Source organism: Salmo trutta, chromosome 40 (genome assembly GCF_901001165.1).
Source record: "Salmo trutta chromosome 40, fSalTru1.1, whole genome shotgun sequence".
Taxonomy (NCBI): domain Eukaryota; kingdom Metazoa; phylum Chordata; class Actinopteri; order Salmoniformes; family Salmonidae; genus Salmo; species Salmo trutta.
Genome location: NC_042996.1, coordinates 1,854,840 through 1,878,532, shown reverse-complemented (window position 1 = coordinate 1,878,532; position 23,693 = coordinate 1,854,840). Strand labels below are relative to the sequence as shown.

Here is a 23,693-nt window from a genome sequence, read left to right as displayed (position 1 = left end):
TGTATTGGATATATTAACCATATCATGTGGAGACAGAAACATAAGGTAAAAGTTTTATCATAAGTAGACATAATTGCAAATGATTAAATCCTTCCAATAGAAATTTAAAAAACAATTTAGTTATGAATTGAACTTTTAATTAAATGAGTTGACTCTTCACATGGGATGATTATTTTTTTATTTTTTTATTTCACCTTTATTTAACCAGGTAGGCAAGTTGAGAACAAGTTCTCAACTGAACAACAAAAGAAAGGGAATATTGAATGATCCCCAATGATCCATCGCATCTCCCAAAAACGTTTTCAACATACATCTGTAAAATGATAGTCTAGAAACTAAAGCTTTGGTTGTCTTCCTCTCAGGCTTCCATGTCTTCTCCCTGGACCTCCTCAATGTTCACCTCTTGATCTTCATCTTCACTGTCACTTTCCAACCTTGTTGAGGATGGCTTGTTGTCAGGCTCAAAAAGCCTTAAACTTGCCCAGATAGCCACCAATTTTTCAACCCTGGTATTGGTAAGCCTGTTGTGTTCTTTGGTGTGTGTGTTCCCAAACAAGGACCAGTTGCGCTCTGAGGCGGCTGATGTTGGTGGGATTTGGAGTTTGATGGAGGCAATGGGAAAGATCCTCAGATAAGTCACTTCCACCAGGTGGCTGATGAGGTATGTTGGCACGAACATCTATGAGAACCTTGCCCTCATCCAGGCCAAGGTGGCGAGACACGGTAGTGATGACACCATAGGCATTGTTGATCTCTGCACCAGACAGGATGCGCTTGCCAGCATACTTGGGGGTCCAACATGTACTCTGCAGTGTGAATGGGCTTCAGGCGGAAGTCTTAATGCTTTTTGATGTATTTCAGAACTGCAGCTTCCTCTGCTTGGAGCAACAGTAAAGTGGGCAGGGCAGTATGGATTTATTCTCTTACATCTGCAAGCAGAGTCTGAACATCAGACAGGATGGCATTGTCTCAGTCAATCTGCGCAGTGGCTACTGCTATAGGTTTCAGGCTGCTTACCACTCTCTCCCAAAATACATCATCCAGGAGGATCCTTTTGATGGGGCTGTCCATATCGGCAGACTGTGATATGTCAATTTCTTGGAGAGACTCCTTCCCCTCCAGGAGACTGTCAAACATGAAGACTGACAACACCACCCCAACAGGTGTTTCTGGGCAGCTTCAATGTGGTGCTCTTATTCTTCTCACTTTGCTTGGTGAGGTAGATTGCTGCTATAACTTGATGACCCTTCACATACCTAACCATTTCCTTGGCTCTCTTGTAGTGTATCCATTGTTTTCAGTGCCGTGATGTCCTTGAGGAGCAGATTCAATGCATGAGCAGCACAGCCAATGGGTGTAGGACTCCTCCACTTTAGACCAAGCTGCCTTCATGTTCGCAGCATTGTCTGTCACCAGTGCAAATACCTTCTGTGGTCCAAGGTCATTGATGACTGCCTTCAGCTCATCTGCAATGTAGAGACCGGTGTGTCTGTTGTCCCTTGTGTCTGTGCTCTTGTAGAATACTGGTTGAGGGGTGGAGATGTAGTCAATTATTCCTTGCCTACGAACATTCGACCACCAATCAGAGATGATTGCAGTACAGTCTGCTTTCTCTATGATTTTCCTGACCTTCACTTGAACTCTGAACTCTGCATCCAGCAAATGAGTAGATAAAGCATGTCTGGTTAGAGGGGTGTATGCTGGGCGAAGAACATTCAGAAATATCTTCCAATACACATTGCCTGTGAGCATCAGAGGTGAACCAGTTGCATACACAGCTCGAGCAAGACATTCATCAGCATTTCTCTGACTACAGTCCTCTATTGAGTAAAAAAACTTCTGGTTCCAGGAGGCCCCCGAGCTGTTGCTTTCGATAAGGTGTCTGATTCATCATTTTTACCTCGAATAGAAGTAGAGGGACTTTTGTCAGAGGTTGCTTGTTGTGAGTGCTGAGGGAACTTTATGCACTTGGCCAGATTCTGCAATCTTTGTTGCATTCTTCACATATGATTTGGCACAGTATTTCAGCTTTTCCTTCTACATTAGCTGCAGTGAAATGTTTCCACACATCAGATCGTGCCCGTGGCATCCTGTAAAGATTAGAAAAAGACGAGTAAAAAAAATAATACAATTCCATGTACAGAAATAGTTAAGCAGTTAAACAACTCCTTTGTAAGATAAATGTTTTAAAATGAAACATGTATGGAAACAGGTGAATTAACACTCCTCAGTTAGCAGGCTCAAGCAAGCTAAAACACACATGGTAGCAGAAATTAAGTTAGAAATGATTTTAAGACATTTTGCTGCAGGCTACTATTTACTAGTTAACAAAAAAGTATGTGTGTCATATAAAATATATTCACCCCACCCAGGATTGTAATCAAAACTTACCAGAATGCATGTAGTCCTTGGCTCAGACAGTGTAGTAGTGTGGGCACAATAGCATCTCATTAGTGTGCAAGATCTTGAGAATCAGCTGTACATGTGATGGAAGAATGCACTGTGCATGCAGAGGGTTGCAATTTCATTGATTTGGGGATAGTTTCACCAAAATATGCCACAAGACCTAGAATTGCCTTGTGTGTATCCCACAAAAAAGGTTCACTGTTATAAGCTAACTTTTTTAAAATGAACTTAAGCAAAATTCCCCAAATTCCAGGGCTTGACTTCCCATGGAAAATTTCCGGAACTATTATGAAAAGTTTCCGACCCTTTGCAACCTTAGTTAGAGGGCATGGATGTGATTTGAGGGCCTTTTGAAAGTCTGCCAGAGGGTAGTCTTTCATCTGCCTGGCATGGCTCCTCCCCCTCTCCTCCCTTCACCTTTCATCCCTCTCCACCCTCCAGTCAGCTCGAGGTCCTCTCCATCCTCCAGTCAGCTCGAGCTCCGCTCCATCCTCCAGTCAGCTCGAGCTCCTCTCCATCCTCCAGTCAGCTCGAGCTCCTCTCCATCCTCCAGTCAGCTCGAGCTCCGCTCCATCCTCCAGTCAGCTCGAGCTCCGCTCCATCCTCCAGTCAGCTCGAGCTCCGCTCCATCCTCCAGTCAGCTCGAGCTCCTCTCCATCCTCCAGTCAGCTCGCGCTCCGCTCCATCCTCCAGTCAGCTCGCGCTCCGCTCCATCCTCCAGTCAGCTCGCGCTCCGCTCCATCCTCCAGTCAGCTCGAGCTCCGCTCCATCCTCCAGTCAGCTCGAGCTCCGCTCCATCCTCCAGTCAGCTCGAGCTCCGCTCCATCCTCCAGTCAGCTCGAGCTCCTCTCCATCCTCCAGTCAGCTCGAGCTCCTCTCCATCCTCCAGTCAGCTCGAGGTCCTCTCCATCCTCCAGTCAGCTCGAGCTCCTCTCCATCCTCCAGTCAGCTCGAGCTCCTCTCCATCCTCCAGTCAGCTCGAGCTCCTCTCCATCCTCCAGTCAGCTCGAGCTCCGCTCCATCCTCCAGTCAGCTCGAGCGCCGCTCCATCCTTCAGGGTAGCTTGTAGATGATGGATTACTATGCATATTTAAAGATCTCATTATAATCCTTACCCCTCATTAACTGACTACCAAGTGTTTTTCCCATCAGATTTTCATCCTTATAGCCTACTGTAGGTCTATATGGTTAATCATTAACCAAGTGTCCATATAGCCTACTGTAGGTCTATATGGTTAATCATTAACCAAGTGTCCATATAGCCTACTGTAGGTCTATATGGTTAATCATTAACCATACAGCCTACTGTAGGTCTATATGGTTAATCATTAACCATATTGCCTACTGTAGGTCTATATGGTTAATCATTAACCATATAGCCTACTGTAGGTCTATATGGTTAATCATTAACCATATAGCCTACTGTAGGTCTATATGGTTAATCATTAACCAAGTGTCCATATAGCCTACTGTAGGTCTATATGGTTAATCATTAACCAAGTGTCCATATAGCCTACTGTAGGTCTATATGGTTAATCATTAACCAAGTGTCCATATAGCCTACTGTAGGTCTATATGGTTAATCATTAACCAAGTGTCCATATAGCCTGCTGTAGGTCTATATGGTTAATCATTAACCAAGTGTCCTTATAGCCTACTGTAGGTCTATATGGTTAATCATTAACCAAGTGTCCATATAGCCTACTGTAGGTCTATATGGTTAATCATTAACCAAGTGTCCATATAGCCTACTGTAGGTCTATATGGTTAATCATTAACCATATAGCCTACTGTAGGTCTATATGGTTAATCATTAACCATATAGCCTACTGTAGGTCTATATGGTTAATCATTAACCATATAGCCTACTGTAGGTCTATATGGTTAATCATTAACCATATAGCCTACTGTAGGTCTATATGGTTAATCATTAACCATATAGCCTACTGTAGGTCTATATGGTTAATCATTAACCATATAGCCTACTGTAGGTCTATATGGTTAATCATTAACCATATAGCCTACTGTAGGTCTATATGGTTAATCATTAACCATATAGCCTACTGTAGGTCTATATGGTTAATCATTAACCAAGTGTCCATATAGCCTACTGTAGGTCTATATGGTTAATCATTAACCAAGTGTCCATATAGCCTACTGTAGGTCTATATGGTTAATCATTAACCAAGTGTCCATATAGCCTACTGTAGGTCTATATGGTTAATCATTAACCAAGTGTCCATATAGCCTGCTGGAGGTCTATATGGTTAATCATTAACCAAGTGTCCATATAGCCTGCTGGAGGTCTATATGGTTAATCATTAACCAAGTGTCCATATAGCCTGCTGGAGGTCTACATCATTAACCCAGTATCCTTATAGCCTGCTGGAGGTCTATATGGTTAATCATTAACCAAGTGTCCATATAGCCTGCTGGAGGTCTATATCATTAACCCAGTATCCTTGTAGCCTGCTGGAGGTCTATATCATTAACCCAGTATCCTTGTAGCCTGCTGGAGGTCTATATCATTAACCCAGTATCCTTATAGCCTGCTGGAGGTCTATATCATTAACCCAGTATCCTTATAGCCTGCTGGAGGTCTATATCATTAACCCAGTATCCTTATAGCCTACTGTAGGTCTATATGGTTAATCATTAACCAAGTGTCCATATAGCCTGCTGGAGGTCAATATCATTAACCCAGTATCCTTATAGCCTGCTGGAGGTCTGTATCATTAACCCAGTATCCTTATAGCCTGCTGGAGGTCTATATCATTAACCCAGTATCCTTATAGCCTGCTGGAGGTCTATATCATTAACCCAGTATCCTTATAGCCTGCTGGAGGTCTATATCATTAACCCAGTATCCTTGTAGCCTGCTGGAGGTCTATATCATTAACCCAGTATCCTTGTAGCCTGCTGGAGGTCTATATCATTAACCCAGTATCCTTATAGCCTGCTGGAGATCTATATCATTAACCCAGTATCCTTATAGCCTGCTGGAGGTCTATATCATTAACCCAGTATCCTTATAGCCTGCTGGAGGTTTGTATGTACATTAGTATTGAAGGAATGTGTAGGTCCTATGGCTGTTAGATATGGAATGGCTGTCGGGCTGTAAAATTATACCTCACATTCTGTAGGAAGTGAGCCTTGGACAAGTGAGCCTTGGACAAGTGAGCCTTGGACAAGTGAGCCTTGGACAAGTGAGCCTTGGACAAGTGAGCCTTGGACAAGTGAGCCTTGGACAAGTGAGCCTTGGACAGGTGAGCCTTGGACAGGTGGGCCTTGGACAGGTGAGCCTTGGACAGGTGAGCCTTGGACAATCCATAGTGGCCAATAGGGCAGGAGCCCATATCCTGAGTCTGTAGCGTGGGGCAGCTTGACGTACAAGCACACCCCCTGGACAGGATGCTAGTCTGTCACAGGTCCTTTCATAGGAAAATAGATTTAGTAGGAATCTATATATTGGCCTGTTATGGTTGTTTTACAGTCAGTACTGTACATGTGAACCAAGTTTCATGCTTTTCTGAAAACCCAAACTGCATTCTCCTGGACCAATAGTGTTGTTCAGTAAAGGTTATAGAGACTGAGCGAGAACTGGGGTGTGATTTGTATTTACCAGTCACCAAGGCAGCAGTACAGCAGTCCTACCGGGGTGAGGGGGGAGGTTAAATGACGTTGCCATGGCGTTGCCATGGAGGCTAATAGAATGTGAAGGGCCTATGTGGGCGGCCCCGGCTCACTGTTGCCCACCATCAGAACACGACACAGCCTCCTCCAACTCTCTGTCGCTCATTCAATTGCTCTCGTGAGATGGCGCTGTGCCGTCTGGGCAGGCCCACTGGGTCCAGGCAAGGCATGGATTGATGAAACTCATGGCTGTTTTTTTTTTCTCTCCCAACAGGAACTCAAGCCCCAGAGTCACTATAACCATGGCTACAGTGAGAATGTGGGGCGCAAGAGCCACGTGGATGACTACAGTACCTGGGACATCGTGAAAGCCACGCAGTGAGTACCCACGTACCGCCGGGCTCGCGTGCATGCATGCGTGTGTGTGTGCGTGTGTGTGTCTGCGCGCAAAGCTTGGCCAGTGTGGTTAAAGGTATACAAGCAATGTGAGCTGGAGAGACTTTTTCCTCGTTCTGTAACTGGTTTTAACTGTACCGCAACAGGAAGTGTTTTTATCTTACTTGTGTAGCAGGGAAAAGGTTATTTGCAGGCTCCACGTTGTTCTCCAGCATATAGGCCTAACTGCTTGAAAAAGTACTGCAGCAACCAAGCAGCTCCCCAGACATGTGTGACCAAGCAGCTCCCCAGACATGTGCGTCCAAGCAGCTCCCCAGACATGTGCGTCCAAGCAGCTCCCCAGACATGTGCGTCCAAGCAGCTCCCCAGACATGTGCGTCCAAGCAGCTCCCCAGACATGTGCGTCCAAGCAGCTCCCCAGACATGTGCGTCCAAGCAGCTCCCCAGACATGTGGCTAAGAGAAGCTGGCATTTCATCAATCTACACACACTACCTCATAATAAAGGGAAAAACAGCTTTTTCGGAATGTTTGCACATTTATAAAAAAACAGAACCTATTTATTCAGACCCTTTGCTATGAGTCTCGAAATTGAGTTCAGGTGAATCCTGTTTCCATTGATCATCCTTGATGTTTCTACAACTTGTTTGGAGTCCACCTTTGTTAAATTCAATTGATTGGACATAATTTGGAAAGGCACACACCTGTCTACAAGGTCCCACAGATGACAGTGCATGTCAGAGCAAAAACCAAGCCATGAAGTCGAAGGAATTGTCCGTAGATCTCCGAGACAGTATTATGTCGAGGCACAGATCTGGAGAAGGGTACCAAAAGATGTCTGCAGAATTGAAGGTCCCCTAGAACGTCTTAAATGGAAGAAGTTTGGAACCACCAAGACTCTTCCTAGTGCTGGCTGCCTGCCTAATGGAGCAATCAGGGGAGAAGGGCCTTGGTCAGGGAGGTGACCAAGAACCTGATGGTCACTCTGACAGAGCTCCAGAGTTTCTCTGTGGAGATGGGAGAACCTGTAGACTAGTGTCTATCGATCCCTGCTCCAGGTCATACCACTGCTCTAGACTAGTGGCTAACGATCCCTGCTACGGGGTGAATCTGTACCCCTAGGTACAGATCTAGGATCAGTTACCCCTCCCCCAGTCTTAACCTTTAGTGGGGAAAATGCAAAACTGGCTCAAGATCAGTATCTAGGAGCAACTTCACACTACACCGCTATCGATACCTCCTCTAGTTCGTTTTCATATAGGGTAACAGACAGGCCCCTAGTATGGAAGCTAGCAGGAAACCACTAACAGAACATTTATTTCCTGTGTGATTTACTACTAGCCTCCATGGACTTGTTTCCTTGTTCTGGCATCGTCAGGACCAGATATGTATCAGCTAGTCTGCATTACCTGTGATTTCCCTTCCCCCATGAATGTGTTCACATGGTATTATGAAACGATCCAGACCAGTGGTGTATGAACATAGTGCCTTCAAAGTATTCACACCCCTTGACTTTTTACACATGTTGTTACAGCCTGAATTTAAAATTGATTCAATTGAGTTTTGTCACGCACAATACCCCATAATGTCAAAGTGGAATTTTGTTATCAGACATTTTACAAACTAGTAAAAAATGAAAATCTGAATTGTCTTGAACCAATTTGTTATGGCAAGCCTAAATAGGTTCAGGAGTCAACATGTGCTCAACAAGTCCCATAATAAGTTGCATGGACTCACTCTGGGGACAATAATAGTGTTTAACCTACTTTTTAAATGACTACCTCCTCACTGTACCCCACACACAATTATCTATAAGGTTCCTCAGTCGAGCAGTGAATATCAAAAATCGATTCAAACACAAAGACCGGGGAGGTTTTACAATACTTGGCAAAGAAGGGCACCTAAAACGCAGGCATTGAATATCCCTTTGAGCATGGTGAAGTTATTACACTTTGGATGGGGTATCTACACCCAGTCACCTCAAAGGTACAGGCGTCCTTCCTAACTCAGTTGCCGGAGAAGAAAACCGCTCAGGGATTTCACGATGACACCGTACCCAAACCGGCCATCGTGCGCCAATTGATTTTGTCCCCCCCACACCAAACGCGATCACGACACGCAGGTTAAAATATCAAAAACTCTGAACCAATTATTTTAATTCGGGGACAGGTCGAAAAGCATTAAACATTTATGGCAATTTAGCTAGCTAGCTTGCTGTTGCTAGCTAATTTGTCCTGGGATATAAACATTGAGTTGTTACTTTACCTGAAATGCACAAGGTCCTCTTCTCCGACAATTAATCCACACATAAAACAGTCAACCGAATCGTTTCTAAATCAAATTTTATTGGTCACATACACATGGTTTGCAGATGTTAATGCGAGTGTAGCGAAATGCTTGTGCTTCTAGTTCTGACCGTGCAGTAATATCTAACAAGTAATCTAACAATTTCACAACAACTACCTTATACACACAAGTGTAAAGGAATTAATAAGAATATATACATATAAATCTATGGATGAGCGATGGCTGATCGACATAGGCAAGATGCAGTATATACATATGAGATGAGTAATGTAGGGTATGTAAGTTTTATATAAAGTGGCATTGTTTAAAGTGACTAGTGATACATTTTTTTACATCCAATTTTTCATTATTAAAGTGGCTAGAGATTTGAGTCAGTATGTTGGCAGCAGCCACTCAATGTTAGTGATGGCTGTTTAACAGTCTGATGGCCTTGAGATGGAAGCTGTTTTTCAGTCTCTCAGTCCCAGCTTTGATGCACCTGTTCTGACCTCGCCTTCTGGATGATAGCGGGGTGACCAGGCAGTGGCTCGGGTGGTTGTTGTCCTTGATGATCTTTTTGGCCTTCCTGTGACATCGGGTGGTGGAGCACCCCCTTATCCACATCGACGGGACAGTAGTGAAGGTGGAAAGTTTTAAGTTCCTCTTCTAGTCATCTCTCCTCCTTCCGGCTTTTTCTTCTTTGGACTTTATATGGCGATCGGCATCTAAATTTTCATAGTTTTACCACGACGACCGACGAACTCAGTTGTCTTTCAATCGCCCACGTGGGTATAACCAATGAGGAGATGGCACGTGGGTATCTGCTTCTATAAACCGATGAGAGAGGCAGGACTTGCACCCCGATCAGTATCACAAATAGAACTGACTTGAAAGGAATTTTATCATATCTGTACATTATAGGAACACCTGTAATTACAAAGTACAATGATTCATGTTTTGCTTTAGCTTGAGATTTATAGTCAGTGGTAGAGACTTTGTAAGTGCATGAAGAGGTCAACTGTACATAAGTCATATGCCTGTTTTGTTGAAGCTATACTTTCAGTTCCTATTGATACTATGTTCCAGTCTTACTTCTGCTAGCACATGATAGCAATAGGAGGAAGAAGGATTGGGAAACTAACTGCAAATAACAATAAGCTGATCTCCTTCTAGCAGAAACATCTTTGTATTAGCAACTATTAATTATGAGCTTATTTGGTATTGAAGTTAAGGGACATCACCATGGGCGGGGTGAACCTCATTAGGGGATAAAAAGGGAAAACACCATATTTTGTACTGAGTGTGTTACTTGCAAATTACTAAGTGTATACTCCGGGTTGCTATCCTTATTAAACAAACTAACCTCTGATCAAAGAAGTTTCCTGTGGTCACTTGTATAACAGGGCAGAATTCTCTTCCAATGCTCATTGGCACCTGCAAGCAGTGTGGGTGCAATAATTGAATAACACATATGTTTATGTCCTGAGGTGCTGACCTGTTGCACCCTCTACAACCACTGTGATTATTATTATTTGACCATGCTGGTCATTTATGAACCTTTGAACATCTTGGCCATGTTCTGTCATAATCTCCACCCGGCACAGCCAGAAGAGGACTGGTCACCCCTCATAGCCTGGTTCCTCTCTAGGTTTCTTCCTAGGTTTTGGCCTTTCTAGGGAGTTTTTCCAAGCCACTGTGCTTCTACACCTGCATTGCTTGCTGTTTGGGGTTTTAGGCTGGGTTTCTGTACAGCACTTTGAGATATCAGCTGATGTAAGAAGGGCTATATAAATACATTTGATTTACATTTATTTTGCAGTGTAGTCAGCATGTGAGGCCAATGGTGACTTTATAACAGAGTTTAATGGCTGTGATAAGAGAACTGAGGATGGATCAACAACATTGTAGTTAATCTACAATACTAACCTAATTGACAGAGTAAAAAGAAGGAAGCCTGTACAGAATAACAATATTCCAAAACATGCGTCCTGTTTTGCAACAAGGCACTAAAGTAATACTGCAACAACAAAAAAATGACAAAGGAATTAACTTTTTGGCCTGAAATATAAAGTGTTGTGTTTGGGGCAAATCCAATACAACACATTACAAAGTACAACTCTCCACATGTTCAAGCATAGTGGTGGCTGCATCATGTTATGGGTATGCTTCTAATCGTTAAGGACTGGGGAGTTTTTCAGGATAAAAAAATAAATGGAATGGAGCTAAGCACAGGAAAAATCCTAGACGAAAACCTGGTCTGCTTTCACACCAGACACTGAGAGATGAATTCACCTTTCAGCAGGACAATAACCTAGAACATAAGGCCAAATCTACACTGGAGTTGTTTACCAAGAAGACCGTGGATGTTCCTGAGATGTCGAGTTACAGTTTTGACTTAAATTTACTTGAAAATTGATGGCAAGACCTGAAAATGGTTGTCTAGTAATGATCAACAACCAATTTGACAGAGCTTGAACAATTTTTTTTAAAGAATAATATGTAAATGTTGCAAATGTAGGTGTGGAAAGCTCTTAGGGACTTACCCAGAAGACTCACCGCTGTAATCGCTGTCAAATGTAATTCTAACATGTATTGACTCGGGTGTGAATACTTATGTAAATGAGATATTTCTGTATTTCATATCTAATAAATTTGCATGCATTTATAAAAACATGTTTTCACTTTGTGTTAATGTGTGAGAAATCTATTTAATCCATTTTGAATTGTCTAACACAAGTCAAGGAATATGAATACTTTCTGAAGGCACTGTATAAATATGTTGTCATGAATGTGAATATAGTGCAAGGTGCAGACATAGGTCTAGGTTTCCCTCTGGAGTAGAATAGTCTGACAAAGGCCTTGTGTTTCTTTTATTGAAGAAGAACCTAAATCCAGATGCTTCATCCTCCTGATATGAGGGTTCATTTATGTGCTCTGTTAAGGACAGAAAGGGCTTTTGGCAAGGGATACTGTTATGGGGTGGGTGTAGGGTGTGTGTTCACCCTATTCTAACCTTGTCTACCTACATTCTCCAGGTATGGGATCATTGAGCGCTGCAGAGAGCTGGTGGAGGCAGGCTATGACGTTCAGCAGCCGGACAAAGAGAACGTCACACTCCTGCACTGGGCCGCCATCAACAATAGAATAGACTTGGTCAAGTGAGTGACACACACACCTCACACACTCACATTCACACACAGACCTCACACACCTCACACACACACACACACACACACACACACGCCTCACACCGAATAACCCAACACCTCCTCTCGCTATTCAGCTGTCTTACATGTGATTTGTGAGTTGCAGTAAGCCTACATGTACACGTGAAATGCTACTCCCAACACCCTCCTGTGGAATGTTTCTTATCAGAGGGATTTCCCAGTCAGACTGGAACTCATGCAAGAATCCTGTCCTAGAACCCTGAACTCACATACTCACACAGGACGTAGTCCTAGAACCCTGAACTCACATACTCACACAGGACGCAGTCCTAGAACCCTAAACACACACACACTCACACAGGACGCAGTCCTAGAACCCTAAACACACACACACTCACACAGGACGCAGTCCTAGAACCCTAAACACACACACACTCACACAGGACGCAGTCCTAGAACCCTAAACACACACACTCACACAGGACGCAGTCCTCGAACCCTGAACTGACATACTCACACAGGACGTAGTCCTCGAATCCTGAACTCACATACTCACACAGGACGTAGTCCTCAAACCCTGAACTCACATACTCACACAGGACGTAGTCCTAGAACCCTGAACTCACATACTCACACAGGACGTAGTCCTAGAACCCTGAACTCACATACTCACACAGGACGCAGTCCTAGAACCCTAAACACACACACACTCACACAGGACGCAGTCCTAGAACCCTAAACACACACACTCACACAGGACGCAGTCCTCGAACCCTGAACTGACATACTCACACAGGACGTAGTCCTCGAATCCTGAACTCACATACTCACACAGGACGTAGTCCTCGAACCCTGAACTCACATACTCACACAGGACGTAGTCCTAGAACCCTGAACTCACATACTCACACAGGACATAGTCCTAGAACCCTGAACTCACATACTCACACAGGACGTAGTCCTAGAACCCTGAACTCACATACTCACACAGGACGTAGTCCTAGAACCCTGAACTCACATACTCACACAGGACGTAGTCCTAGAACCCTGAACTCACATACTCACACAGGACGTAGTCCTAGAACCCTGAACTCACATACTCACACAGGACGTAGTCCTAGAACCCTGAACTCACATACTCACACAGGACGTAGTCCTAGAACCCTGAACTCACATACTCACACAGGACGTAGTCCTAGAACCCTGAACTCACATACTCACACAGGACGTAGTCCTAGAACCCTGAACTCACATACTCACACAGGACGTAGTCCTAGAACCCTGAACTCACATACTCACACAGGACGTAGTCCTCGAACCCGGAACTCACATACTCACACAGGACGTAGTCCTCGAACCCGGAACTCACATACTCACACAGGACGTAGTCCTCGTACCCTGAACTCACATACTCACACAGGACGTAGTCCTAGAACCCTGAACTCACATACTCACACAGGACGTAGTCCTAGAACCCTGAACTCACATACTCACACAGGACGTAGTCCTAGAACCCTGAACTCACACACTCACACGGGACGTAGTCCTAGAACCCTGAACTCACACACTCACACGGGACGTAGTCCTAGAACCCTGAACTCACACACTCACACGGGACGTAGTCCTAGAACCCTGAACTCACACACTCACACGGGACGTAGTCCTAGAACCCTAAACACACACACTCACACGGGACGTAGTCCTAGAACCCTGAACTCACACACTCACACGGGACGTAGTCCTAGAACCCTGAACTCACACACTCACACGGGACGTAGTCCTAGAACCCTGAACTCACACACTCACACGGGACGTAGTCCTAGAACCCTGAACTCACACACTCACACGGGACGTAGTCCTAGAACCCTGAACTCACACACTCACACGGGACGTAGTCCTAGAACCCTGAACTCACACACTCACACGGGACGTAGTCCTAGAACCCTGAACTCACACACTCACACGGGACGTAGTCCTAGAACCCTGAACTCACACACTCACACGGGACGTAGTCCTAGAACCCTGAACTCACACACTCACACGGGACGTAGTCCTAGAACCCTGAACTCACACACTCACACGGGACGTAGTCCTAGAACCCTGAACTCACACACTCACACGGGACGCAGTCCTAGAACCCTGAACTCACACACTCACACGGGACGCAGTCCTGGAACCCTAATCACACTCACACGGGACGCAGTCCTGGAACCCTACACACACACACACTCACACTCACACAGGACGCAGTCCTGGAACCCTAAACACACACACACTCACACAGGACGCAGTCCTGGAACCCTAAACACACACTCACACGGGACGCAGTCCTGGAACCCTAAACACACACTCACACGGGACGCAGTCCTGGAACCCTAAACACACACACACTCACACTCACACAGGACGCAGTCCTGGAACCCTAAACACACACACACTCACACTCACACAGGACGCAGTCCTGGAACCCTAAACACACACACACTCACACAGGACGCAGTCCTGGAACCCTAAACACACACACACACAGGACGCAGTCCTGGAACCCTAAACACACTCACACACACACAGGACGCAGTCCTGGAACCCTAAACACACACACACACACACACACACACACACAGGACGCAGTCCTGGAACCCTAAACACACACACACACTCACACAGGACACAGTCCTGGAACCCTAAACACACACACTCACACAGGACACAGTCCTGGAACCCTAAACACACACACTCACACAGAACGCAGTCCTGGAACCCTAAACACACACACACTCACACAGGACGCAGTCCTGGAACCCTAAACACACACACACACACACAGGACGCAGTCCTGGAACCCTAAACACACACACACACACAGGACGCAGTCCTGGAACCCTAAACACACACACACACACAGGACGCAGTCCTGGAACCCTAAACACACACACACACACAGGACGCAGTCCTGGAACCCTAAACACACACACACTCACACACAGGACGCAGTCCTGGAACCCTAAACACACACACTCACACAGAACGCAGTCCTGGAACCCTAAACACACACACACACACACACACACACACAGGACGCAGTCCTGGAACCCTAAACACACACACACTCACACAGGACACAGTCCTGGAACCCTAAACACACACACACTCACACAGGACGCAGTCCTGGAACCCTAAACACACACACACTCACACAGGACGCAGTCCTGGAACCCTAAACACACACACACACACACACACAGGACGCAGTCCTGGAACCCTAAACACACACACACACACACACACAGGACGCAGTCCTGGAACCCTAAACACACACACACACACAGGACGCAGTCCTGGAACCCTAAACACACACACACTCACACACAGGACGCAGTCCTGGAACCCTAAACACACACACACTCACACACAGGACGCAGTCCTGGAACCCTAAACACACACACACTCACACACAGGACGCAGTCCTGGAACCCTAAACACACACACACACTCACACAGGACGCAGTCCTGGAACCCTAAACACACACACACACACACACACTCACACAGGACGCAGTCCTGGAACCCTAAACACACACACACACAGGACGCAGTCCTGGAACCCTAAACACACTCACACACACACAGGACGCAGTCCTGGAACCCTAAACACACACACACACACACACAGGACGCAGTCCTGGAACCCTAAACACACACACACAGGACGCAGTCCTGGAACCCTAAACACACTCACACAGGACGCAGTCCTGGAACCCTAAACACACTCACACAGGACGCAGTCCTGGAACCCTAAACACACTCACACAGGACGCAGTCCTGGAACCCTAAACACACACACACTCACACAGGACGCAGTCCTGGAACCCTAAACACACACACTCACACAGAACGCAGTCCTGGAACCCTAAACACACACACACTCACACAGAACGCAGTCCTGGAACCCTAAACACACACACACACTCACACAGGACGCAGTCCTGGAACCCTAAACACACACACACACTCACACAGGACGCAGTCCTGGAACCCTAAACACACACACACACTCACACAGGACGCAGTCCTGGAACCCTAAACACACACACTCACACAGGACGCAGTCCTGGAACCCTAAACACACACACACTCACACAGGACGCAGTCCTGGAACCCTAAACACACACTCACACAGGACGCAGTCCTGGAACCCTAAACACACACACACTCACACAGGACGCTGTCCTGGAACCCTAAACACACACACACACTCACACAAGACGCAGTCCTGGAACCCTAAACACACACACACACTCACACAGGACGCAGTCCTGGAACCCTAAACACACACACACACTCACACAGGACGCAGTCCTGGAACCCTAAACACACACACACTCACACAGGACGCAGTCCTGGAACCCTAAACACACACACACTCACACAGGACGCAGTCCTGGAACCCTAAACACACACACACACTCACACAGGACGCAGTCCTGGAACCCTAAACACACACACACACTCACACAGGACGCAGTCCTGGAACCCTAAACACACACACACACTCACACAGGACGCAGTCCTGGAACCCTAAACACACACGCACTCACACAGGACGCAGTCCTAAAACCCTAAACACACACGCACTCACACAGGACGCAGTCCTAAAACCCTAAACACACTCGCACTCACACAGGACGCAGTCCTAAAACCCTAAACACACGCGCACTCACACAGGACGCAGTCCTGGAACCCTAAACACACTCACACAGGACGCAGTCCTGGAACCCTAAACACACTCACACAGGACGCAGTCCTGGAACCCTAAACACACTCACACAGGATGCAGTCCTAGAACCCTAAACACACTCACACAGGACGCAGTCCTAGAACCCTAAACACACTCACACAGGACGCAGTCCTAGAACCCTAAACACACACACAGGACGCAGTCCTAGAACCCTAACCCTGCGGTTGCAGTGTGTTCTGTGTGGTGCATACGTTGGATTTCTAAAGGTATGGATCACATTGTATGTGTAGAGACGGCGTGACAGAAACGGTAGCAGAAGGTGAATGTTGAACCTTTGTTGCACACACATCCATATGATGCTGTGTACCATTTTGCGCCATGACACTGTCGGTGTGATGGAGACTCTCATACTCACACAGGACAAAGGCTGGCATTGGTCCTATACATTAGTGCACACCTACCGTGCTGTCTTTACCATTGTGGTGCAGAGGGATGTTCTGCTGCAGACTGATGTCCTGCAGTACACACACTGTACAGTACAGAAACACTGCCAGAACCTTGGTCCCTCTGTATAAGAATATAATCTCAAACCATTCTAATACAGCATAGCAGGAGGGGAGAGAACAAGTTCCTGGATGTCTACTAAGGTCTGAGCCATCGGTTCCATTGGAAGGGCAGACACCCTCTTAATACATCATATTCCTGGAGATCCGGAGGCAACAGAACTGAATGAGTTCATCTGTTTTATCTCACTGCATTAACAATCTAACCTTTTCACCACCTGTAGTGGAGTGAGTGCTAAATGTATTTCTGACTCTGTCGCTGTGTGTAGGTACTACATATCAAAGGGGGCGATGGTGGACCAGTTGGGAGGTGACCTCAACTCCACACCACTGCATTGGGCCACAAGGTAAGAGTGACAACTATAGATGAGGCATTAACAGACTCTGGTTCAGTCTGCTTTCCAGGACCAAGCTTGTCCAGCAGTCCCAAAACATTAGGTCCAGTTGGATATGTTTATCTGTGGACATGACCATCTAGAGAGATAGGTGAAAGGTTATATACTGTATGCAGTAGTGGTATTATTTCCAGTGGACTCTCCTTTCCCCTGTGTGGGTGTCATAGGGCGTGTTTCTGCTAAAGTCCTTTTCCCCCCCGAGTCACACGAGACCTTCAGAGTTGTATGAAGACCCAGTACTGCCTGTCCTCCTCACCCCTGTCAGAGAGCTCTCTACTGCATTATTCATATGATCAGCAGGGGGCCACCATTCCTAGCCGGGGGCCCCATACCTAGCCAGGCCTCACGGCTTTGTCAGCAGCCCTCCCCTCCCTGCTAGTAACCTTTCACAGTAGATAGGAGTGTAGCCCATCTGTCGCATCACTGACACTTTCTATATGCGGTTTATGTGTAGTATTATGAATATAAGGACTTAATTACAATGTTGAGGATTGTGTTTGGTTAAGTATCTAGTGCATCAATATTCTTATTAAACCATCTCTCAATTGGATGTGGTGTCTACGTTTCATTTATATTATGTCATTTAACAGACACTCTTATCCAGAGCGACTTACAGGCGCATTTAGGGTTAAGTGCCTTGCTCAAGGGCACATCGACAGACTTCACCTAGTCAGCTCGGGGATTCAAACCATTTCCTATCTACAAAACCCCCAGAGACTTTACATTTAGTTATTATTGGTGCAATCTGTCATGTCTGTTCCTGCTGTTAATAATGGAGTGTTATTAAGGGGGTTGGCTAGTTTCTTCTGTGCTGCAGATGAATGTTACAGATTGATCCTTTAAACAAAACAAAACCCAGAAACATGTCTAAATGCTAATATCACGCAATACCAGTTAGTTCTTGTGCTCATCAACATAATCATATTGTGTGTGTCCACAGACAGGGCCACCTCACCATGGTGGTGCAGCTGCTGAAATATGGGTCCGACCCCTCGCTCATCGACGGAGAGGGCTGCAGCTGTGTCCACCTGGCTGCCCAGTTCGGACACACCTCCATCGTGGCCTACCTCATCGCCAAGGGACAGGTACGTCCCAATTGCAAATTAGCCCCTAACCCCTACTTCCTGTGTACTTGTGTAGATCTGAGAGGCTTTGATAAGTGTAAGCAATATTGTGAAAATTCTGCTTAGCCTATTAGAGGGCATTGTGGAGATATTACCATATTTCTTAAACCTCTGAAATCCTCTTAGATCTCCACAAGTGGTTAGGGGTTATGCAGCGTGCGTCAGTTAGATTTACTGTGACGTCACCCCTGTGTTATATTTATTCTGATCGCAGCAGAACTGAAACAGTTTTTTACTTTAAAGCTTTTCTCGCTTATTCAAATCACAGGAGTTGTTGTTGTCGGCCACCAGGGGGCGTTGTTTCATTAGTTTTCCACCGCCTGCATTCCGCATTGTCAGCCCTGCAAGGTTTTTCCTGGATCTGTTCAGTAGCTCAAACATCTTCAAAGAAGCACAGTGTCTGTCTTCTCTGTGTTTATTGGGGGTTTGTGACCATGTTCTCTTTCTCCCTCTCCTCCTATAGGATGTGGACATGATGGATCAGAATGGAATGACTCCCTTGATGTGGGCAGCTTACAGGACACACAGGTGTGTGTGTGTGTGTGTGTGTGTGTGTGTGTGTGTGTGTGTGTGTGTGTGTGTGTGTGTGTGTGTGTGTGTGTGTGTGTGTGTGTGTGTGTGTCTGTCTGTCTGTGTGCGCCATGCGTTCACCCATATCCTACTTACGTCCTAGCCTTGCCCCATCTAGCACTAATACACCAAGTTAATTTAAACACGCACAGCAGTCACACAAACTGAAATCCATGCCGATTTAGAAATGGAATGCCCATCTAGATGCTCAACATTTAGAAATGGAATGCCCATCTAGATGCTCAACATTTAGAAATGGAATGCCCATCTAGATGCTCAACATTTAGAAATGGAATGCCCATCTAGATGCTCAACATTTAGAAATAGAATGCCCATCTAGATACGCAACATTTAGAAATGGAATGCCCATCTAGATGCTCAACATTTAGAAATAGAATGCCCATCTAGATGCTCAACATTTAGAAATGGAATGCCCATCTAGATGATCAACATTTAGAAATGGAATGCCCATCTAGATACGCAACATTTAGAAATGGAATGCCCATCTAGATACGCAACATTTAGAAATGGAATGCCCATCTAGATACGCAACATTTAGAAATGGAATGCCCATCTAGATACGCAACATTTAGAAATGGAATGCCCATCTAGATACGCAACATTTAGAAATGGAATGCCCATCTAGATACGCAACATTTAGAAATGGAATGCCCATCTAGATACGCAACATTTAGAAATGGAATGCCCATCTAGATGATCAACATTTAGAAATGGAATGCCCATCTAGATGCTCAACATTTAGAAATGGAATGCCCATCTAGATACGCAACATTTAGAAATGGAATGCCCATCTAGATACGCAACATTTAGAAATAGAATGCCCATCTAGATGATCAACATTTAGAAATGGAATGCCCATCTAGATGCTCAACATTTAGAAATGGAATGCCCATCTAGATGCTCAACATTTAGAAATGGATAAAAGGCATAAGAGACTGAAACTAAAAGCACAAAGAAGAATATTACTTAAATAGCCACTTAACTTCAACTGTGTCGTTAATTAAAGCACATTAAACTATGACCCGGTGACTTTCATAAATAGACCATAAAGGCTTTGCACATGAACTTTGAACTTTGTCCCGTCCTAACAGCGTGGACCCCACCCGGCTACTGCTGACCTTCAACGTGTCGGTCAACCTGGGTGACAAGTACCACAAAAACACGGCTCTGCACTGGGCCGTGCTGGCCGGTAACACTACAGTCATCACCCTGCTGCTGGACTCCAACTCCAATGTGGATGCACAGAACATCAAGGTAAAGGGGCTGTGCAGCTGATCTTGGGCCAGCTTTGTATCTCCCCCCTAATGGTTAAGGTTAGGATTGAGGGAGGAGAAGCTGATCCTAGATCTGTACCTACTAGGAAATGTCCCTCTCGAGCCAGGCTATGTTACGGAAGGCCCAAATGTCTCCTACTAACCTCTGACCTGTAGAACATGCTTGTATCTGGTTACCCTTTTAATAGCTGTCCTGTATCTGGTTACCCTTTTTTTTAATAGCTGTCCTGTAACTGGTTACCCTTTTTTTTAATAGCTGTCCTGTAACTGGTTACCCTTTTTTTTAATAGCTGTCCTGTAACTGGTTACCCTTTTTTTTAATAGCTGTCCTGTATCTGGTTACCCTTTTTTTTAATAGCTGTCCTGTAACTGGTTACCCTTTTTTTAATAGTATTGCAAAGTTTGATTTCCCAGTAAGGTTATTTTTAAATCTGGCAAGTCGATTGCGTTCAAGAGATGTAAATCTATAATTCTTTGAATGACAATATAATATTTTACCAATGTTTTCTAATATTAATTAATTATTTTGTTGTGATGACTTGACTGCCGGTATTGGAGGGAAACGATTTCCTGAACATCAACGCCATAGTAAAACGCTGTTTTTAGATATAAATATGAACTTGATAGAACTAAAAATGCATGCATTGTCTAACATAATGTCCCAGGAGTGTCATCTGATGGCGATTGTAAAAGGTTAGTGCATAATTTTAGCTGATTTTTATGGTTTTGGTGACGCCTGTCTTTGAATTGACAATACAATACACACAGCTATTGTCAATGTACTCTCCTAACATAACCTAACTTTATGCTTTCGCCGTAAAACCTATTTGAAATCGGAAAATGTGGTTAGATTAAGGAGATGTTTATCTTTCAAAGGGTGTCAGATAGTTGTATGTTTGAAAAACTTGAATTTTGACATTTATTTGGTTTCAAATTTGCCGCTCTTGAAATGCACCTGCTGTTGATAGGGTGCGCCACGGGTGGCACGCTAACGTCCCACATAGACCAAAGAAGTTAATAGCTGTCCTGTAACTGGTTACCCTTTTAATGGCTGTCCTGTATCTGGTTACCCTTTTTTTTAATAGCTGTCCTGTAACTGGTTAGCCTTTTTTTTAATAGCTGTCCTGTAACTGGTTACCCTTTTAATAGCTGTCCTGTATCTGGTTAGCCTTTTAATAGCTGTCCTGTAACTGGTTACCCTTTTAATAGCTGTCCTGTATCTGGTTACCCTTTTTTTTAATAGCTGTCCTGTAACTGGTTAGCCTTTTTTTAATAGCTGTCCTGTAACTGGTTACCCTTTTAATAGCTGTCCTGTAACTGGTTAGCCTTTTAATAGCTGTCCTGTAACTGGTTAGCCTTTTAATAGCTGTCCTGTAACTGGTTACCCTTTTAATAGCTGTCCTGTATCTGGTTACCCTTTTAATAGCTGTCCTGTAACTGGTTAGCCTTTTAATAGCTGTCCTGTAACTGGTTAGCCTTTTAATAGCTGTCCTGTAACTGGTTAGCCTTTTAATAGCTGTCCTGTAACTGGTTAGCCTTTTAATAGCTGTCCTGTAACTGGTTAGCCTTTTAATAGCTGTCCTGTAACTGGTTAGCCTTTTAATAGCTGTCCTGTAACTGGTTAGCCTTTTAATAGCTGTCCTGTATCTGGTTACCCTTTTAATAGCTGTCCTGTATCTGGTTACCCTTTTAATAGCTGTCCTGTAACTGGTTAGCCTTTTAATAGCTGTCCTGTAACTGGTTACCCTTTTAATAGCTGTCCTGTATCTGGTTACCCTTTTAATAGCTGTCCTGTAACTAGTTAGCCTTTTAATAGCTGTCCTGTAACTGGTTAGCCTTTTAATAGCTGTCCTGTAACTGGTTACCCTTTTTAATAGCTGTCCTGTATCTGGTTACCCTTTTAATAGCTGTCCTGTAACTGGTTAGCCTTTTAATAGCTGTCCTGTATCTGGTTAGCCTTTTAATAGCTGTCCTGTAACTGGTTAGCCTTTTAATAGCTGTCCTGTAACTGGTTAGCCTTTTAATAGCTGTCCTGTAACTGGTTAGCCTTTTAATAGCTGTCCTGTATCTGGTTACCCTTTTAATAGCTGTCCTGTATCTGGTTAGCCTTTTAATAGCTGTCCTGTATCTGGTTAGCCTTTTAATAGCTGTCCTGTAACTGGTTAGCCTTTTAATAGCTGTCCTGTATCTGGTTAGCCTTTTAATAGCTGTCCTGTATCTGGTTAGCCTTTTAATAGCTGTCCTGTAACTGGTTAGCCTTTTAATAGCTGTCCTGTATCTGGTTAGCCTTTTAATAGCTGTCCTGTATCTGGTTAGCCTTTTAATAGCTGTCCTGTATCTGGTTAGCCTTTTAATAGCTGTCCTGTATCTGGTTACCCTTTTAATAGCTGTCCTGTATCTGGTTACCCTTTTAATAGCTGTCCTGTATCTGGTTACCCTTTTAATAGCTGTCCTGTATCTGGTTAGCCTTTTAATAGCTGTCCTGTATCTGGTTAGCCTTTTAATAGCTGTCCTGTATCTGGTTACCCTTTTAATAGCTGTCCTGTATCTGGTTACCCTTTTAATAGCTGTCCTGTATCTGGTTAGCCTTTTAATAGCTGTCCTGTATCTGGTTAGCCTTTTAATAGCTGTCCTGTATCTGGTTACCCTTTTTAATAGCTGTCCTGTATCTGGTTACCCTTTTAATAGCTGTCCTGTAACTGGTTACCCTTTTAATAGCTGTCCTGGATCTGGTTACCCTTTTAATAGCTGTCCTGTATCTGGTTAGCCTTTTAATAGCTGTCCTGTATCTGGTTAGCCTTTTAATAGCTGTCCTGTATCTGGTTACCCTTTTAATAGCTGTCCTGTATCTGGTTACCCTTTTAATAGCTGTCCTGTATCTGGTTACCCTTTTAATAGCTGTCCTGTATCTGGTTACCCTTTTAATAGCTGTCCTGTATCTGGTTAGCCTTTTAATAGCTGTCCTGTATCTGGTTAGCCTTTTAATAGCTGTCCTGTATCTGGTTAGCCTTTTAATAGCTGTCCTGTATCTGGTTAGCCTTTTAATAGCTGTCCTGTATCTGGTTAGCCTTTTAATAGCTGTCCTGTATCTGGTTAGCCTTTTAATAGCTGTCCTGTATCT

The 23,693-nt window shown here is 44.7% G+C and overlaps 1 protein-coding gene across 2 annotated transcripts in view; it reads left to right on the top strand.

Annotated features, from left to right (window-relative positions):
* Nucleotides 1–23,693, top strand: part of LOC115180389 (palmitoyltransferase ZDHHC17-like) — a 58,616-nt gene that overhangs the window by 8,586 nt on the left and 26,337 nt on the right. For both annotated transcript variants that reach the window (XM_029742445.1, XM_029742444.1), the window contains exons 2-7: nucleotides 6,314–6,417; nucleotides 11,756–11,878; nucleotides 17,458–17,535; nucleotides 18,524–18,668; nucleotides 19,171–19,235; nucleotides 20,390–20,552. In XM_029742445.1, the coding sequence (XP_029598305.1) occupies nucleotides 6,314–6,417; nucleotides 11,756–11,878; nucleotides 17,458–17,535; nucleotides 18,524–18,668; nucleotides 19,171–19,235; nucleotides 20,390–20,552 (678 nt within the window). The remainder of the gene's footprint in view (nucleotides 1–6,313; nucleotides 6,418–11,755; nucleotides 11,879–17,457; nucleotides 17,536–18,523; nucleotides 18,669–19,170; nucleotides 19,236–20,389; nucleotides 20,553–23,693) is intronic.